General features: G+C 31.7%; 1 protein-coding gene across 1 annotated transcript in view; it reads right to left on the reverse strand.

The window, feature by feature from the left end:
• LOC148942674 (zwei Ig domain protein zig-8-like) overlaps nt 1-22005 on the reverse strand; it is a 77518-nt gene that overhangs the window by 28657 nt on the left and 26856 nt on the right. The window contains exon 3 of the mRNA XM_089102235.1: nt 971-1217. Within this exon, the coding sequence (XP_088958361.1) occupies nt 971-1217 (247 nt within the window). The remainder of the gene's footprint in view (nt 1-970; nt 1218-22005) is intronic.

The raw sequence follows: 22005 nt of genomic DNA on the forward strand, positions 1-22005 counted from the left end.
TATAATATATGCAGGAGGGTGGCCCGAGTAACCAACCATGGTAAGGGGAGTGGGAACGCGTTAGCAGCATGGGCTAAAGAGCTGAAAAATGGAGAACTTATTTGCGCAATTCAAAATTTTTACGACATTGTTCATTTTCTTGGGTTACAAGAATCTTAAAAATTGTAACTGAAAAAAAAACGGAAAAAATTAGGTCAGGCTTGGGAAAAAAGACAGTGCAGCAAGGCAGAGGATCATATTTTTAAGGTGTGATGGCTGAATTACGAATTATAGCAGACAAATTAACTTTGAAAATAATCTATGTTTTTAGAATTCAAAACAGATCTTATATTGACGCGATCTTCCAATCTTCCACAAATCTTCCAGCATTTATAACTCTATTCATAATAAAAATCGAAATTCTGGTAGGAGGAGAGCAAAGTGGGAGCCAATTTTCTCAAATCAAAAAAAAATGACAATAAAACTGAAAAATGAGCTATATAGTACCATAAAGGCAAAGATATACTAAACAAAACTGACCTTTTTCTGTGGATTTTTGAAATATGTAGGCTTATCTTAGTTTTTACAAGATTTTTGAAGACAATAGGTTTCAGCTAAGGGGGGGCTAATTTGAGTCTGGAAAAGGGGCAGTTGCCCCCTGCCTCATAGCAAATTATGCCCCCTGATTAGTATGTCTAGTTACTTCTAACTAGTTATGCTAGTGCTTAAAACATTTAAGTAAGCCTTCTTTAGTAAAAATTCTAGAAGAGTGAGGAAAAACATAATAAATGTTTAACTTAGGCCTGGGGGGGCAGTTGCCCCCTGCTTCATTGCAAATTACGCCCATGATTAGTATGTCTAGTTACTTCTAACGAGCTATTCTGCATTGTAAAACATTTAAGTAAGTCCCCTTTAGCAGAAATTCTAGAACAGCGAGGGAAAACATAATAAATGTAATTAAAAAAACAATGTCCTTCAAAAACTTACTTACCTATAACTTGGAAATTGACGAAATGACTTCTAAAAGGGGTAGTGTTAATTTGGCACTCATAAACTCCATCATCCCGCTGTTGGGGGCTCAAAATTTCTAGTGTCCATTCGATATAAGAATATCCATTTTTGTTTTTACTGTCATCATTATAATACTTCTTGAACATTGGTCGGAATCGCATGTCTGCTGTGTATACAAAGAGTCCGACACTAACTAAATGTGTATCTCTGTGTCGAATCCAAGATACCTAAAAAAAATCTTAAGGTTTAGTGTATTGTGGTAAACTAAATATCAACTGATAGTTCGTTGGGTATATGGAATAAGAGTTGCGAATATTTCAGTTTTTAGATTAAGTTGTCAGAACAGCAACAGAAAACGTGAGAAAACTGAAGGCTTCATAGATTTCTTATGTTCTCTCTCTCTCTCCCTCTCTTTCTCTCTTTCTCTCTATATCTAACTCTCTCTTTGTTTATTGTATCTTAGTTGTTTTAGAATATGCTTCAGAGTAACTTAATATCCACCGACATCCATTTACCCAAAGGTTCCTTTTCGTTCTTGTATCAGCAAAGGATAACTTATATCCAAGATATTTCACATTACAAACATTGTTTCTTACTTTACACATAGAACAGTAGTATATAAGCAAAGGGCAATTTTTTGTAGCTAAGATATTACATTTAAAGACGTTTTTTGTTTAAATTTGTTTTAAATACTTTGAACATGAAAAATAGCTAGTCAACTTTACCATCAAGTTTTTGAGAGCTAGTAGAAAGGCAAGAAGTTCACCTCTACTTCAAAGCTAAGGGGAAATGAATAAAAAAAACTACTGCTGCGCTCCTAACAAGCGAAGCCTATTATTTGATTTTAATTCCTTATCAAATAAAAAAACTTTATCTACTGAAAGAAAGGAACAGCACTAAAACTTAAAAGGAACAGAAATCATCCATACATAAGCATAATCTCTTTCCTCAATCCCTTCTCTTCTTGTGGTATCTGATTAAGTCATATGGTCTAACGAATCCCAAGTGACTACACTTTGATGCGCTTTATTCTAATAAGACATAGACATTGTTGCTAAAGACATAGTTACTGGACCGTTCTAGTACGTAGTACGCTGAACAAAATAGTTGTCTCAAAATTTTGACTGGATATATTTGAAGAACCCTCGTTCTTCACCTTAAACCTTTATAGTACTTTAAAAAAGCTTTTTATTCCAACTAAGCAGCCCTTGTTTTTCAGGAGTCATTCTTTCAAAATTGGGACAAGAATTCAAAATTTAGCGTAAACAGTGAGGTAATGCAGAAGGGGCAGCTTCCCTTATGTACGGTATACTCTCTGTTTGTTTTAAGTTTCAGTGTATCCTTTACTTTTAGTTGAATTTGTTTATACAGGAGACTTACAGTCCCCCAGCTTCAACAACAAGGAACATTCCTTTTTTGCATGAGTAGCACTGATGCGGCCCATTTTTTTTCAGCTTTTCCTTCACTGCTAGTAGGGAACTGAAACATCATCTAGAGCTGTTTAAGGGCTTATTTTAAAGAAAATTGGTATATCTAGTACCTTGTGTAAGTATCAAAACATAATATTTGAAATAAAATCCTTTTTTGATAAAAACAAAGCTACACAATCATATACAAGATGATGAATGAGGTCACAATCGTCTTCTCTCTCAACCATTTCCTTTCCTGGAAAGGTATAAAGAGGGATGCTTTGAATAGACTGGAATGGAGGAGGAGCATGCGTGGCTGTGTTTGCCTCTGGCAGCTTGGTGCTGCGGTGAATTATTTGTAGCAGTAGATTAATTTTTTGTATTAACGATGAAAAATATCACGTGAAATTTAAGTGAGGGGTCTTCACCTTGCTCTCAAAAGTTAGAAAGCTATTCTTTGATACCAAGTTGTTTCAATCGACACCCTGTGCGAACACCGATATGAATTAATTTTCATCTTCAATGGTTCTTTCTCTTCTGCTTAAATTCATTCACTATCCTCTTTTCTGAGTCCTTATTAAATAAAAAACAACAAGTTTTTTCAACTGAAAGTAAGGAGCAACATTAAAACTTAAAACGAACAAAAATTATTACGTATATAAACTGGATTGCCTCCTCCTCAACACCTCGCTCTTTACGCTAAAGTTTTTTTTAGTACTTTTAAAAAACCTTCTTATGGTTCTAATTACACGGCCCTTGTGTTTTAGGAGTCATAATTAAAGAATTGAGAATTTAACTTTAGGGTAAAGAGTGAGTAGTTAAGAAGGGGGCAACCCCCTTTATATACGCAATAATTTCTGTTCGTTTTAAGTTTTAATGTTGCTCCTTACTTTTAGTTGAAAAAACTTGTTTTTTTATTTAATTTCTGATGGTTTTTCAAATAATAACTGGAAATATGGGCCCACCTCTACGAAGAAACCCCCTCCCCACGTAATATCCCCTAGACAATTCAATCCCAGTGAAAATTTACCCTGGACAGTTATTCTTAACCACTCGCAAATTGAGACGGAAAAGAGAAAGCAGGACGTATAAAAAGAATTTTGTATAAGAATTCTGGCAAATTCCCCCAGTGTATAATTTCCCCTGACAAGTTCACTCCCTGGAAACTTTCCTCCCCATAGAAAATTCACCCGTGGAAAAACCCCATTAGAAAATTTGCCCTAACTCCCCCCCCCCACCCGAAAATGTATGCCCATATCCCAATAACAAATACTATGCGCAAACAATGGGCAAACTTTTATAACTTAAAGACCTTTCCCCTGTGGTTTGTGGGGGGGGGGTATGTTATACCCAAAGGCGTAGTTATTTGGTCTTTTAATTATGATGAACAGAAATGGCTATCTCAAAATTTTGATTGGACGATTTTGGGGAAAAAAGGGCCGAGGGAGAGGACCTCAGCCCTTTTAAAAGGGCCGGGGGACCTATTTACACTCAAATTTTGTGGTCACTTAAAAAGCGAACTAGAACTTTTAATTTTCGTTCGAATAAGCCCTTTCCCGATATTCTGAGACCATTGGGTCGATACGATCACCCCTACGGAAAAACAAATTAAATTAAAAAAATAAACACGCAAGTAGAGAAGCCCTAATATCTCCGAACGGCAGTCCATATATGGGCATAGAGTCCCTAGGGAGAACACCTGTGCTGTCAGTCCGACGGGGCGCCATATATGGGCATGGAATCCCCAGTGAGAACACGTTTCCGAGAAATATCTCCGGACGAATTTTATTAATGTCTTTGGTGTTCGTCCAGGAGAATTGTTTCCTGGCGAAGGTTATTAATGTCTGACGGATGATGTCAAGGTTGATTGATTTGTTTGTGTTCATCCAGGAGAATTGACTCCGGGCGACTGTTTTGATCTTAGAGATGAAGAGATTAACGCAGGAAAGAGTTTCCTAGGAATTTCAAATTTGATAGTGCACGGATTCCAAAACAAAGGGACCATGCAGAAATCACGTTTAAGGATTATTTGGATGAAACCGTCATAGTCATTATAGGGATTATTTGGGCGAAACAATGTTCGGCATTTTAGGGAATTATTTGGACGAAACAGTTTGAGGTATTTTAGAAGATGATTTTAGAAAACAAAAGCGGTACTTTTAAAATCACAACAACTGAAGGTCAGTAAATAATTCCTTTGTTTTTTTTTGTTAAACACGATTGGTTGAAACAAAAGGGGAACTTCTTATAATCACAACAATTGATGTCAAGGTTAATTGATTTGTTGGTGTTCATCCAGGAGAATTGACTCCGGGCGAATGTTTTGATCTTAGAGATGAAGAGATGGATTTCTCTCATTGAAATGTAAGAGTTGGATTATGTCAATAGTCTTCCGTTATATTTTACTTTGTCACAGTTAAATTTTCTTGATTTTTCAAAGTTCATTTCGGATTTCTATCGTTGAATAGAAAGAGTTGGATTATTCCACTAAAGTTTTGTCGTACATTACCGTATCACACTTACATTCTCTTGATTTTTCAAAGTTCATTTTGGATTTCTTTTGTTGAAATGCAAGAGTTGGAATATTTCAGTAGTGTTTTGCTGTAGTTTACCTTGTCACAGTTACATTCTCTTGATTTTTCAAAGTTCATTTTGAATTTCTTTCATTGAAATGCAAGAGTTGGAATATTTCAGTTGTGTTTTGTTGTGCTTTACCTTGTCACAGTTATAGTCTCTTGATTTTTCAAAGTTCATTTTGAATTTCATTCATTGAAATGCAAAAGTTGGAATATTTCAGTAGTGTTTTGTCGTCGTTCACCTTGTCACAGTCACATTCTCTTGATTTTTCAAAGTTCATTTTGAATTTCTTTCATCGAAATACAAGAGTTGGAATATTTCAGTAGTGTTTTGTTGTGCTTTACCTTGTCACAGTTACATTCTCTTGATTTTTTAAAGTTCATTTTGAATGTCTTTCGTTGAAATGCAAGAGTTGGAATATTTCAGTAGTGTTTTGTTGTGGTTTACCTTGTCACAGTTACATTCTCTTAATTTTTCAAAGTTCATTTTGAATTTCTTTCGTTGAAATGCAAGAGTTGGAATATTTCAGTAGTGTCTTATCGTGGTTTACCTTGTCACATTTACATTCTCTTTTTTTTCAAAGTTCATTTTGTATTTCGTTCGTTGAAATGCAAGAGTTGGAATATTTCAGTAGTGTCTTGTTGTGGTTTACCTTGTCACAGTTACATTCTTTTGATTTTTTAAAGTTCATTTTGAATTTCTTTCATTGAAATGCAAGAGTTGGAATATTTCAGTAGTGTTTTGTTGTAGTTTACCTTGTCACAGTTACATTCTATTGATTTTTCAAAGTTCATTTTGAATTTCTTTCATTGAAATGCAAGAGTTGGAATATTTCAGTAGTGTTTTGTCGTGGTTTACCTTGTCAAAATGAGTTTTTACAGAGGTGTCACCTACTGGCTCAATCTGTATTTCTTCTTTAGTATTATTAGTTTCATTGACTGTATGATCAATAGTAGTAATAAAGGTCATCGCACTTCATTTTCCATCAATTTGTCTTTATATTCATTGATGATATTGTCTGCCAATGGCCTTTTTATTTTGCCAGCGATTGCACTGTCTATTCTCACACTTTGTTTACACAGGTAACAGTTCTGGCAGGTAGACATGATATGATTTATTACACTAGTGCAGCAGTGAATATTTCAGTAGTGTTTTGTCGTGGTTTACCTTGTCACAGTTACATTTTCTTGATTTTTTCAAAGTTAATTTTGAATTTCTTTCGTCGAAATGAATGAGTTGGATTATTTCAGTAGCGTCTTGTTGTGGTTTACCTTATTACACTAGTGCAGCAGTGAATATTTCAGTAGTGTTTTGTCGTGGTTTACCTTGTCACAGTTACATTCTATTGATTTTTCAAAGTTCATTTTAAATTTCTTTCATTAAAATGCAAGTGTTGTAATATTTCAGTAGTGTTTTGTCATGGTTTACCTTATCATAGTTACATTCTCTTGATTTTTCAAAGTTCATTTTGAATTTATTTCTTCGAAATTAATGAGTTGTATTATTTCAGTAGTGTTTTGTTGTGGTTTACCTTGTCGCAGTTATATTCTCTTGATTTTTCAAAGTTCATTTTGTATTTGTTTCATTGCAATGCAAGAGTTGAAATATTTCAGTAGCGTTTTGTAGTGGTTTACCTTGCCACAGTTACATTCTCTTAATTTTTCAAAGTTCATTTTGAATTTCTTTGGTTCAAATGCAAGAGTTGGATTATTTCAGTAGTGTTTTGTTGTGCTTTACATTGTCATAGTTACATTCTCTTAATTTTTCAAAGTTCATTTTGAATTTCTTTCGTTGAAATGCAAGAGTTGGAATATTTCAGTAGTGTTTTGTTGTACTTTACCTTGTCACAGTTACATTTTCTGAATGTTTCATAGTTTATTTTGTATTTATTTCATTGAAATGCAATAGTTGGAATATTTCAGTAGTGTTTTGTCGTGGTTTACCTTGTCACAGTTACATTCTCTTAATTTTTCAAAGTTCATTTTGCCTTTCTTTCGTTGAAATGCAAGAGTTGGAATATTTCGGTAGTGTTTTGTTGTGCTTTACCTTGTCACAGTTACATTCTCTTGAATTTTTCAAAGTTCATTTTGAATTTCTTTCATTGAAATGTAAGAGTTGGATTATTTCCGTAGTGTTTTGTCGTGGTTTATCATGTCACAGTTACATTCTCTTGATTTTTCAAAGTTCATTTTGGATTTTTTTCGTGAAATGCAAGAGTTGGAATATTTCAGTAGTGTTCTGTCATGGTTTACCTTGTCACAGTTACATTCTCTTAATTTTTCAAAGTCCATTTTGGATTTCTTTCATTGTAATGCAAGAGTTAGAATATTTCAGCAGTGTTTTTTTGTAGTTTACATTGTCACAGTTACATTCTCTTGATTTTTCAACGTTCATTTTGTATTTCATTCATTGAAATGCAAGAGTTGGAATATTTCAGTAGTGTTTAGTTAAGGTTTACCTTGTCACAGTTACATTCTCTTAATTTTTCAAAGTTCATTTTGAATTTCTTTCATTGAAATGCAAGAGTTGGAATATTTCAGTAGTATTTTGTCGTGCTTTACCTTGTCACAGTTACATTCTCTTGATTTTTCAAAGTTCATTTTGAATTTCTTTCGTTGAAATGCAAGAGTTGGAATATTTCAGTAGTGTTTTGTTGTGGTTTACCTTGTCACAGTTACATTCTCTTAATTTTTCAAAGTTCATTTTGTATTTCGTTCGTTGAAATGCAAGAGTTGGAATATTTCAGTAGTGTCTTGTTGTGGTTTACCTTGTCACAGTTACATTCTTTTGATTTTTTAAAGTTCAATTTGAATTTCTTTCATTGAAATGCAAGAGTTGGAATATTTCAGTAGTGTTTTGTTGTAGTTTACCTTGTCACAGTTACATTCTATTGATTTTTCAAAGTTCATTTTGAATTTCTTTCGTTGAAATGCAAGAGTTGGAATATTTCAGTAGTGTTTTGTCGTGGTTTACCTAGTCAAAATGAATTTTTACAGAGGTGTCACCTACTGGCTCAATCTGTATTTCTTCTTTAGTATTATTTGATTCATTGACTATATGATCTATAGTAGTAATAATGCTCACTTGTACTTCATTTTCCATCAATTTATCTTTATAATCATTGATGAAATTGTTTGTCAATGCCCTTTTTATTTTGCCAGCGATTGCACTGTCTATTCTCACACTTTGTTTACACAGGTAACAGTTCTGGCAGGTAGACATGATATGATTTATTAAACTAGTGCAGCAGTGAATATTTCGGTAGTGTTTCTTCGTGGTTTACCTTGTCAGAGTTACATTCTCTTGATTTTTTCAAAGTTCAGTTTGAATTTCTTTCTTCGAAATGAATGAGTTTGATTATTTAAGTAGCGTCTTGTTGTGGTTTAACTTATTACACTAGTTCAGCAGTGAATATTTCAGTAGTGTTTCGCCGTGGTTTACCTTGTCACAGTTACATTCTCTTGATTTTTTCAAAGTTCAGTTTAAATTTATTTCATTAAAATGCAAGTGTTTTAATATTTCAGTAGTGTTTTGTCGTGGTTTACCTTGTCACAGTTACATTCTCTTGATTTTTTCAAAGATCATTTTGAATTTCTTTCTTCGAAATGCATGAGTTGGATTATTTCAGTAGTGTCTTGTTGTGGTTTACCTTGTCACAGTTACATTCTCTTGATTTTTCAAAGTTGATTTTGAATTTGTTTCATTGCAATGCAAGAGTTGAAATATTTCAGTAGCGTTTTGTCGTGGTTTACCTTGCCACAGTTACATTCTCTTTATTTTTCAAAGTTCATTTTGAATTTATATGGTTCAAATTCAAGAGTTGGATTATTTCAGTAGTGTTTTGTAGTGATTTACATTGTCACAGTTACATTATATGGATTTTTCTAAGTTTATTTTTAACTTATCTAGTTTAAATGAAAGAGTTAGAATATTTCAGTAGTGTATTGTCGTGGTTTACCTTGTCACAGTTACATTCTCTTAATTTTTCAAAGTTGATTTTGAATTTCTTTCGTTGAAATGCATGAGTTGGAATATTTCAGTAGTGTTTTGTCGTGGTTTACCTTGTCACAGTTACATTCTCTTAATTTTTCAAAGTTCATTTTGAATGTCTTTCATTGAAATGCATGAGTTGGAATATTTCAGTAGCGTTTTGTCGTGGTTTACCTTGTCACAGTTAAATTCTCTTAATTTTTCAAAGTTCATTTTGAATTTCTTTAATTGAAATGCAAGTGTTTTGTCGTGGTTTACCTTGTCACAGTTACATTCTCTTAATTTTTCAAAGTTCATTTTGCCTTTCTTTCGTTGAAATGCAAGAGTTGGAATATTTCGGTAGTGTTTTGTTGTGCTTTACCTTGTCACAGTTACATTCTCTTGAATTTTTCAAAGTTCATTTTGAATTTCTTTCATTGAAATGTAAGAGTTGGATTATTTCCGTAGTGTTTTGTTGTGCTTTACCTTGTCACAGTTACATTCTCTTAATTTTTCAAAGTTCATTTTGGATTTTCTTCGTGAAATGCAAGAGTTGGAATATTTCAGTAGTGTTCTGTCATGGTTTACCTTGTCACAGTTACATTCTCTTAATTTTTTAAAGTTCATTTTGAATTTCTTCATTGAAATGTAAGAGATGGAATATTTCAGTAGTGTTTTGTTGTAGTTTACCTTGTCACAGTTACATTCTCTTGATTTTTCAAAGTTCATTTTGTATTTCATTCATTGAAATAAAAGAGTTGGAATATTTCAGTAGTGTTTCGTTACGGTTTACCTTGTCACAGTTACATTCTCTTGATTTTTCAAAGTTCATTTTGAATTTCTTTCATTGAAATGCAAGAGTTGGAATATTTCAGTAGGGTTTTGTCATGGTTTACCATGTCACAGTTACATTCTCTCAATTTTTTCAAAGTTCATTATGGATTTCATTCGTTGAAATGTGTTTTGTTATGCTTTACCTTGACAAAGTTACATTTTCTTGACTTTTCAAAGTTTATTGGGATTTCTTTCGTTGAAATGCAAGAGTTGGAATATTTCAGTAGTGTTTTGTTGTGGTTTACCTTGTCACAGTTACATTCTCTTGATTTTCCAAAGTTCATTTTGGAATTTCTTTCGTTGAAATGTAAGAGTTGGAATATTTCAGTAGTGTTTTGTCGTGGTTTACCTTGTCACAGTTACATACTCTTGATTTTTCAAAGTTCATTTTTGGATTTCTTTCATTGCAATGCAAGAGTTGGAATATTTCAGTAGTGTTTTGTCGTGGTTTAGCTTGTCACAGTTACATTTTCTTGATTTTTCAAAGTTCATTTTGGATTTCTTTCATTGAAATGCAAGAGTTGGAATATTTCAGTAGTGTTTTGTCGTGGTTTTCAGTAGTTTTGTCGTGGTTTACCTTGTCACAGTTACGTTCTCTTGATTTTTCAAAGTTCATTTTGGATTTCGTTCATTGAAATGCAAGAGTTGGAATATTTCAGTAGTGTTTCGTCGTGGTTTACCTTGTCACAGTTACATTTTCTTGATTTTTCAAAGTCCATTTTGGATTTCTTTCATTGAAATGCAAGAGATAGAATATTTCAGTAGTGTTTTGTTGTAGTTTACCTTGTCACAGTTACATTCTCTTGATTTTTCAAAGTTCATTTTTTATTTCATTCATTGAAATGCAAGAGTTGGAATATTTCAGTAGTGTTTCGTTACGGTTTACCTTGTCACAGTTACATCCTCTTAATTTTTAAAAGTTCATTTTGAATTTCTTTCATTGAAATGCAAGAGTTGGAATATTTCAGTAGGGTTTTGTCGTGCTTTACCATGTCACAGTTACATTCTCTCAATTTTTCAAAGTTCATTATGGATTTCATTCGTTGAAATGTGTTTTGTTATGCTTTACCTTGACAAAGTTACATTTATTGATTTTTCAATGTTTATTGGGATTTCTTTCGTTGAAATGCAAGAGTTGGAATATTTCAGTATTGTTTTGTTTTGGTTTACCTTGTCACAGTTACATTCTCTTGATTTTTCAAAGTTCAGTTTGGAATTTATTTCGTTGAAATATAAGAGTTGGAATATTTCAGCAGTGTTTTGTCGTAGTTTACCTTGTCACACTTACATTCTCTTGATTATTCAAAGTTCATTTTGGATTTCTTTCATTGAAATGCAAGAGTTGGAATATTTCAGTAGTGTTTTGTCGTGGTTTAGCTTGTCACAGTTACATTTTCTTGATTTTTCAAAGTTCATTTTGGATTTCTTTCATTGAAATGCAAGAGTTGGAATATTTCAGTAGTGTTTTGTCGTGGTTTTCAGTAGTTTTGTCGTGGTTTACCTTGTCACAGTTACGTTCTCTTGATTTTTCAAAGTTCATTTTGAATTTCTTTCATTGAAATGTAAGAGTTGAAATATTTCAGTAGTGTTTTGTTGTGCTTTACCATGTCACAGTTACATTCTCTTGATTTTTCAAAGTTCATTTTGGGTTTCTTTCATTGAAACGTAAGAGTTGAAATATTTCAGTAGTGTTTTGTTGTACTTTACCTTGTCACAGTTACATTCTCTTGATTTTTCAAACTTCATTTTGGATTTCTTTCATTGAAATGCAAGAGTTGAAATATTTCAGTAGTGTTTTGTTGGGGTTTACCCTGTCACAGTTACATTTTCTTGATTTTTTAAAGTTCATTTTGGATTTCTTTCGTTGAAATGCATGAGTTGGAATATTTCAGTAGTGTTTTGTTGTGTTTTACCTCGTCACAGTTAAATTCTTTTGATTTTTCAAAGTTCATTTTGGATTTCTTTCATTGAAAAGCAAGAGTTGGAATATTTCAGTAGTGTTTTGTTGTGGTTTACCTTGTCACACTTACATTTTCTTGATTTTTCAAAGTTCATTTTGGATTTCTTTCATTGAAATGCAAGAGTTGGAATATTTCAGTAGTGATTTGTTGCGGTTTACCTAGTCACAGTTACATTCTCTTGATTCTTTCAAAGTTCATTTTAGATTTCTTTCGTTGAAATGTAAGAGTTGGAATATTTCAGTAGTGTTTTGTCGTTGTTTACCTTGTCACAGTTAAATCCTCATGATTTTTAAAAGTTCATTATGGATTTCTTTTTTATTGAAGTGTAAGAGTCGGGTTAGGTTAGGTTTGTTGAAGAAGCGCAAAATGTTCAAGTTCTCTTCTGAATTTTCTTAAAGACAAGAAAAAAGCTAAAGTCCAATTCTAATTTTTTCCAAAGAAAATAAAAAATCTCCAACCTATTAATAAACATTCTAAGCGTTTGACATGCTAAAATATCCTAAAATAATGGAAATATAACAAAGTAACGTATAAAATATTTTTAATGAAATAACAACATGTAGCATATTAACACAAAAATATGTTTCAGATATTATTATACATTATTAACATCGTTGAACAACGTTGGACATTTTGAATCTGTTCCATAAAATTATTTATCATGTTCTCTTTTGATACTAGAGTTACTCGCTTCTCTTACCCGACTAACCAGTAGTTCATAACCAGTAGAATAATCATTCATCCATTTTGTGTCATATACAAATTTTACAGAGGTATCATCTACTGGCTCAATCTGTATTTCTTCTTTAGTATTATTTGATTCATTGACTATATGATCTACAGTAGTAATAATGCTCATTTATACTTCATTTTCCATCAATTTATCATTATGATCATTGATGATATTGTATGCCAATGCCCTTTTTATTTTGCCAGCGATTTCACTGTCTATTCTCACACTGTGTTTACACAGGTAACAGTTCTGGCAGGTAGACATGATCTGATTTATTACACTAGTGCAGCAGTAGGCCTTTCTTTTCCTCTTTTCTTTCATTTGAATAGTAATACCAGAACGATGGGAATAGGATCTATCAATAGGTAACGTGTTACCAGAACTATTAGCAAGAAGATGACCATCTTCATCAACTATTATTATTAAGTTGGCATTCTCCTTTAGCACTATCATCTCTGGTGCTCTCACTCTCGCATATCCACCTTGAGCAATGTTGAATGATTTCGATAGTCCAAAAAAATTTAGCTTTTCACTATCATGACAACGTACACATACATATCCAATAAGATCTCCATTAATGCTTGTCTTATAGTTTCAATAACGATCTATGTCGGCATTCAACACGACGATGATTTTATCGTGTGTACACACTTTTGCTGAATAATTCATTTTCACTTTTTTTTTCTAAGTAGGATACAAGGTGTTTATCCTGCCAAAGTGTGAAAATTACTGATTTAATACCTATATTTAACTATGTAGTGTCGATAACCCACCATAGAGCATCACTGAGACAGCCGCATATTTCATGTTGTCATAGATGGCAGCACACCTGCTCAGACACACACTCATAGTGAGAGACAGGAAAAAAGTTAGATTATTTTAGGTTCACTTAGGTTAGGTTAGGTTAGGATAGGTGAGAGACAGGCAAAAGTTCGGTGTATGGTTAGGTTAGGTTAGGCTAGATTAGGTTAAGTTAGGTTAAGTTAGGTTAGGTTAGCCTACAAAATGAAGCATAAGTGAGCATTATTACTACTATAGATCATATAGTCAATGAATGAAATAATACTAAAGAAGAGATACAGATTGAGCCAGTAGGTGACACCTCTGTAAAAATTGTATATGACACAAAATGGATGAATGATTATTCTACTGGTTATGAACTAAGAGAAGGGAGTAACTCTAGTATCAAAAGAGAACATGATAAATTATTTTATGGAACAGATTCAAAATGCCCAACGCTGTTCAACTATGTTAATAATGTATAATAATATCTGAAATATATTTTTGTGTTAATATGCTACATATTGTTCTTTCATTCAAAATATATTATACATTACTTTGTTATATTTCCATTATTTTAGGATATATTAGCATGTCAAACGCTTAGAATGTTTATTAAAAGGTTGGAGTTTTTTTATTTTCTTTGGAAAAAATTAGAATTGGACTATAGCTTTTTTCTTTTCTTTAAGAAAATTAAGAAAAGAACTTGAACATTTTGCGCTTCTTCAAAAAACCTAACCTAACCTGTCTCTTACACTTCAATAAAAAAGAAATCCAAAATGAACTTTTAAAAATCATGAGGATGTAACTGTGACAAGGTAAACAACTACAAAACACTACTGAAATATTCCAACTCTTGCTTTTCAACGAAAGAAATTCAAAATGAACTTTGAAAAATCAAGAGAATGTAACTGTGACTAGGTAAACCGCAACAAAATACTGCTGAAATATTCCAACTCTTGCATTTCAATGAAAGAAATCCAAAATGAACTTTGAAAAATCAAGAGAATTTAACTGTGACAAGGTACACCACTACAAAACACTACTGAAATATTCCAACTCTTGCATTTCAGCGAAAGAAATCCAAAATGAACATCGAAAAATCAAGAGAATGTAACTGTGACAAGGTACATGCACAACAAAACACTACTGAAATATTCCAACTCTTGCATTTCAATGAAAGAAATCCAAAATGAACTTTGAAAAATCAAGAGAATGAAACTGTGACAAGGTAAACCACAACAAAACACTACTGAAATATTTCAACTCTTGCATTTCAATAAAAGAAATCCAAAATGAACTTTGAAAAATCAAGAGAATGTAACTGTTACAAGGTAAAGCACAACAAAACACTACTGAAATATTTCAACTCTTGCATTTCAATGAAAGAAATCCAAAATGAACTTTGAAAAATCGAGAGAATGTAACTGTGACAAGGTAGAGCACAACAAAACACTACTGAAATATTTCAACTATTGCATTTCAATGAAAGAAATCCAAAATGAACTTTGAAAAATCAAGAGAATGTAACTGTGACAAGGTAAACCACGACAAAACACTACTGAAAACCACGACAAAACACTAGTGAAATATTCCAACTGTTGCATTTCAATGAAAGAAATCCAAAATGAACTTTGAAAAATGAAGAGAATGTAAGTGTGACAAGGTAAACTACGACAAAACACTACTGAAATAATCCAACAATTGCATTTCAACGAAAGAAATTCCAAAATGAACTTTGAAAAATCAAGAGAATGTAACTGTGACAAGGTAAACCACAACAAAACACTACTGAAATATTCCAACTCTTGCATTTCAACGAAAGAAATCCCAATGAACTTTGAAAAATCAAGAAAATGTAACTATGTCAAGGTAAAGCATAATAAAACACATTTTAACGAATGAAATCCATAATTAACTTTGAAAAATCAAGAGAATGTAACTGTGACATGGTAAAACATGACAAAACACTACTGAAATATTCCAACTCTTGCATTTCAATGAAAGAAATTCAAAATGAACTTTGAAAAATTAAGAGGATGTAACTGTGACAAGGAAAACCACAACAATACACTACTGAAATATTCCAACTCTTGCATTTCAATGAAAGAAATCCAAAATGAACTTTGTAAAATCAAGAAAATGTAACTGTGACAAGGTAAACCATGACAAAACACTACTGAAATATTCCAACTTTTGCATTTCAATGAAAGAAATCCAAAATGAACTTTTAAAAATCAATAAAATGTAAATGTGACAATGTAAACCATAACAAAATACTATTGAAATATTCCAACTCTTCCATTTCAATGAAAGAAATCCAAAATGAACTTTAAAAAATCGAGAGAATGTAACTGTGACAAGGAAAACCACAACAAAACTCTACTGAAATATTTCATCTCTTACATTTCAAAGAAAGAAATTCAAAATGAACTATGAAAAATCAAGAGAATGTAACTGTGACAAAGTAAAGCACAACAAAACTTTACTGAAATATTTCAAATATTACATTTCAATTAAAGAAATCCAAAATGATCTTTGAAAAATCAAGATAATGTAACTGTGACAAGGTAAACCACGACAAAACACTACTGAAAACCACGACAAAACACTACTGAAATATTCCAACTCTTGCATTTCAATGAAAGAAATCCAAAATGAACTTTGAAAAATCAAGAGAATGTAACTGTGACAAGGTAAACCTTGACAAAACACTACTGAAATATTCTAACTCTTGCATTTCAATGAAATAAATTCAAAAGGAACTTTGAAAAATCAAGAGAATGTAACTGTGACATGGTGAACCACAACAAAACACTACTGAAGTATTCCAACTCTTGCAATTCAACGAAAGAAGTCCAAAAAGAACTTTGAAAAATCAAGAGAATGTAACTGTGACAAGGTAAACCGTAAATAAACACTACTGAAATATTCCAACTCTTGCATTTCAATGAATGAAATTAAAAATGAACGTTGAAAAATCAAGACAATGTAACTGTGACAATCTAAACTACGAAACAACACTGCTGAAATATTCCAACTCTTGCATTTCAATGAAAGAAATCCAAAATGGACTTTCAAAAATCAAGAGAATGTAACTGTGACAAGCTAAACCACGACAAAACACTACTGAAATATTCCAACTCTTGCATTTCAATCAAAGAAATTAAAAATGAACTTTGAAAAATTAAGAGAATGTAACTGTGACAAGGTAAACCATGACAGAACACTAGTGAAATATTCCAACTCTTGCATTTCACAAAAAAAATCCAAAATGAACTTTGAAAAATTAAGAGAATGTAACTCTGAAATGTTAAACCATGATACAACACTACTTAAACAATCCAACTCTTGCATTTCAATGAAAGAAATTCAAAATGAACTTTGAAAAACAAAGAGAATGTAATTGGGACAAGGTCATACACAACAAGACACTACTGAAATATTCCAACTCTTTCATTTCAATTAAATAAATTCAAAATAAACTTTTAAAAATTCAAGAGAATATAACTCTGACAAGGTAAAGCACAACAAAACACTACCTAAATATTCCAACTCTTTCTTTTCAACCAAAGAAATCCAAAATCAACTTTGAAATATTGAGAGAATGAAAGTGTGAGAAGGTAAAACACAACAACACACTACTGAAATATTCCAACTCTTGCATTTCAATTAAATAAATTAAAAATGAACTTTGAAAAATTAAGAGAATGTAACTGTGACATGGAAAACCACAAGAAAACACTACTGAAATATTCCAACTCTTGCATTTCAACGATAGAAATTCAAAATGAACTTTGAAAAATTAAAAGAATGTAACTGTGACAAGGTAAAGCACGACAAAAGACTACTGAAATATTCCAACTCTTGCATTTCAACGAAATAAATTCAAAATGAACTTTGAAAAATTAAGAGAATGTAACTGTGACACGGTAAACCACGACAAGACACTACTGAAATATTCCAACTCTTGCATTTCAACGAAAGAAATTCAAAATGAACTTTGAAAAATTAAGAGACTGTAACTGTGACACGGTAAACCACGACAAGACACTACTGAAATATTCCAACTCATGCATTTCAACGAAAGAAATTCAAAATGAACTTTGAAAAATTAAGATAATGTAACTGTGACACGGTAAACCACGACAAGACACTACTGAAATATTCCAACTCATGCATTTCAACGAAAGACATTCAAAATGAACTTTGAAAAATTAAAAGAATGTAACTGTGACAAGGTAAAGCACGACAAAACACTACTGAAATATTCCAACTCTTGCATTTCAACGAAAGAAATTCAAAATGAACTTTGAAAAATCAAGAGAATGTAACTGTGACACGGTAAACCACAACAAGACACTACTGAATTATCCCAACTCTTGCATTTTAACGAAAGAAATTCAAAATGAACTTTGAAAAATCAAGAGAATGTAACTGTGACAATGTAAAGCACAACAAAACACTACTGAAATATTCCAACTCTTGCATTTCAACGAAAGAAATTCAAAATGAACTTTGAAAAATTAAGAAATGTAACTGTGACATGGTAAACCACGACAAAACACTACTGAAATATTCCAACTCTTGCTTTTCAACGAAAGAAATTCAAAATGAACTTTGAATAATTAATAGAATGTAACTGTGACAAGGTAAACTATAACAAAACACTACTGAAGTATTCCATTTCTTGCGTTTCATATAAAGAAATACAAAATCGACTTTAAAAAATCAAGAGAATTTAGCTGTGACAAGGTAAACCACAACAAAACACTACTGAAATAATTCAAATCTAGAATTTCAACGAAAGAAATCTAAAATGAACTGTGAAAAATCAAGAGAATTTAACTGTGACAAAGTAAACCACAACAAGACACTACTGAAATATTCCAACTCTTGCCTTTCAACGAAATAAATTCAAAATGAACTTTGAAAAATTAAGAGAATGTAACTGTGACAATGTAAAGCACAACAAAACACTACTGAAATATTTCAACTCTGGCATTTCAACGAAAGAAATTCAAAATGAACTTTGAAAGAATCAAGAGAATGTAACTGTGACTAGGTAAACCGCAACAAAATACTACTGAAATATTCCATCTCTCGCATTTCAATCAAAGAAATCCAAAATGAACTTTGAAAAATTAAGAAAATGTAAGTTTGACAAGGTAAACCACAACAAAACACTACTGAAATATTCCAACTCTTGCATTTCAATGAAAGAAATCCAATATGAACTTTGAAAAATCAAGAGAATTTAACTGTGACAACATACACCACTACAAAACACTACTGAAATATTCCAACTCTTGTATTTCAGCGAAAAAAATCCAAAATGAACTTTGAAAAATCAAGAGAATGTAACTGTGACAAGGTAATACACAACAAAACACTACTGAAATATTCCAACTCTTGCATTTCAATGAAAGAAATCCAAAATGAACTTTGAAAAATCAAGAGAATGTAACTGTGACAATGTAAATCATAACAAAACACTACTGAAATATTTCAACTCTTCCATTTCAATGAAAAAAATCCAAAATGAACTTTGAAAAATCAAGAGAATGTAACTGGTACAAGGTAAAGCAAAACAAAACACCACTGAAATATTACAACTCTTACATTTCAATTAAAGAAATCCAAAATGAACTTTGAAAAATCAAGAGAATGTAACTGTGGCAAGGTAAAGCACAACAAAACACTACTGAAATATTCTAACTCTTACATTTCAACGAATGAAATACAAACTAAACTTTGAAAAATCAAGAGAATGTAACTGTGACAAGGTAAACCACGACAAAACAGTACTGAAAACCACGACAAAACACTAGTGAAATATTCCAACTGTTGCATTTCAATGAAAGAAATCCAAAATGAACTTTGAAAAATGAAGAGAATGTAAGTGTGACAAGGTAAACTACGACAAAACACTACTAAAATAATCCAACAATTGCATTTCAACGAAAGAAATTCCAAAATGAACTTTGAAAAATCAAGAGAATGTAACTGTGACAAGGTAAACCACAACAAAACACTACTGAAATACTCCAACTCTTGCATTTCAACGAAAGAAATCCCAATGAACTTTGAAAAATCAAGAAAATGTAACTATGTCAAGGTAAAGCATAACAAAACACATTTTAACGAATGAAATCCATAATTAACTTTGAAAAATCAAGAGAATGTAACTGTGACATGGTAAAACATGACAAAACACTACTGAAATATTCCAACTCTTGCATTTCAATGAAAGAAATTCAAAATGAACTTTGAAAAATTAAGAGGATATAACTGTGACAAGGTAAACCACAACAATACACTACTGAAATATTCCAACTCTTGCATTTCAATGAAAGAAATCCAAAATAAACTTTGTAAAATCAAGAAAATGTAACTGTGACAAGGTAAACCATGACAAAACACTACTGAAATATTCCAACTCTTGCATTTCAATGAAAGAAATTCAAAATGAACTTTGAAAAATCAAGAGAATGTAACTGTGACGAGGTAAAGCACTACAAAACACTACTGAAATATTCCAACTCTTGCATTTCAGCGAAAGAAATCCAAAATGAACTTTGAAAAATTAAGAGAATGTAACTGTGACAAGGTAATGCACGACGAAACACTACTGAAATGTTCCAACTCTTGCATTCCAATGAAAGAAATTCAAAATGAACTTTGAAACATCAAGAGAATGTAACTATGACAAGGTAAATCACCGCAAAACACTAGTGACACATTCCAACTCTTCCATTTCAATGAAAGAAATCCCAAATGAACTATGAAAAACCATGAGAATGTAACTTTGACAAGGTAAAGCACAACAAAACACTACTGAAATATTTCAACTCTTACATTTCAATGAAAGAAATCCAAAATGAACTTTGAAAAATCAAGAGAATGTAACTGTGACAAGGTAAAGCACAACAAAACACTACTGAAATATTTCAACTCTTACATTTCAACTAAAGAAATCCAAAATGAACTTTGAAAAATCAAGAGAATGTAACTGTGACAAGGTAAACCACGACAAAACAGTACTGAAAACCACGACAAAACACTAGTGAAATATTCCAACTCTTGCATTTCAATGAAAGAAATCCAAAATGAACTTTGAAAAATCAAGAGAATGTTATTGTGACAAGGTAAACCACGACAAAACACTACTGAAATATTCCAACTCTTGCATTTTAATGAAAGAAATCCAAAATGAACTTTGAAAAATGAAGAGAATGTAAGTGTGACAAGGTAAACTACGACAAAACACTACTGAAATATTCCAACAATTGCATTTCAACGAAAGAAATTCCAAAATGAACTTTGAAAAGTCAAGAGAATGTAACTGTGACAAAGTAAACCACAACAAAACACTAATGAAATATTCCAACTCTTGCATTTCAATGAAAGAAATCCAAAATGAACTTTGAAAAATCAAGAGAATTTAACTGTGACAAGGTACACCACTACAAAACACTACTGAAATATTCCAACTCTTGTATTTCAGCGAAAAAAATCCAAAATGAACTTTGAAAAATCAAGAGAATGTAACTGTGACAAGGTAATACACAACAAAACACTACTGAAATATTCCAACTCTTGCATTTCAATGAAAGAAATCCAAAATGAATTTTGAAAAATCAAAAGAATGCAACTATGAAAAGGTAAACCACAACAAAACACTACTGAAATATTTCATCTCTTGCATTTCAATGAAAGAAATCCAAAATGAACTTTGAAAAATCAAGAGCATGTAAGTGTGACAAGGTAAAGCACAACAAAACACTACTGAAATATTTCAACTCTTACATTTCAATGAAAGAAATCAAAAATGAACTTTGAAAAATCAAGAGAATGTAACTGTGACAAGTTAAAGCACAACAAAACACTACTGAAATATTTCAACTCTTGCATTTCAATAAAAGAAATCCAAAATGAACTTTGAAAAATCAAGAGAATGTAACTGTGACAAGGTAAACCACGACAAAACACCACTGAAAACCACGACAAAACACTAGTGAAATATTCCAACTGTTGCATTTCAATGAATAGAAATCCAAAATGACCTTTGAAAAATGAAGAGAATGTAAGTGTGACAAGGTAAACTACGACAAAACACTACTGAAATATTCCAACAATTGCATTTCAACGAAAGAAATCCCAATGAACTTTGAAAAATCAAGAAAATGTAACTATGACAAGGTAAACCACAACAAAACACTACTGAAATACTCCAACTCTTGCATTTCAACGAAAGAAATCCCAATGAACTTTGAAAAATCAAGAAAATGTAACTATGTCAAGGTAAAGCATAACAAAACACATTTTAACGAATGAAATCCATAATTAACTTTGAAAAATCAAGAGAATGTAACTGTGACATGGTAAAACATGACAAAACACTACTGAAATGTTCCAACTCTTGCATTTCAATGAAAGAAATTCAAAATGAACTTTGAAAAATAAAAATAATGTAACTGTTACAAGGTAAACCACAACAAAACACTACTGAAATATTCCAACTCTTGCATTTCAATGAAAGAAATCCAAAATGAACTTTGAAAAATCAAGAGAATGTAACTGTGACAAGGTAAACCATGACAAAACACTACTGAAATATTCCAACTCTTGCATTTCAACGAAAGAAATCCAAAATGAACTTTGAAAAATCAAGAGAATGTAACTGTGACGAGGTAAACCACAACAAAACACTACTGAAATATTTCAACTCTTACATTTCAGTGAAAGAAAT

This window comes from Artemia sp. Qi Xiang Cuo, chromosome 16 (genome assembly GCF_049724085.1).
Source record: "Artemia sp. Qi Xiang Cuo chromosome 16, ASM4972408v1, whole genome shotgun sequence".
In the NCBI taxonomy this organism is placed as follows: domain Eukaryota; kingdom Metazoa; phylum Arthropoda; class Branchiopoda; order Anostraca; family Artemiidae; genus Artemia; species Artemia sp. Qi Xiang Cuo.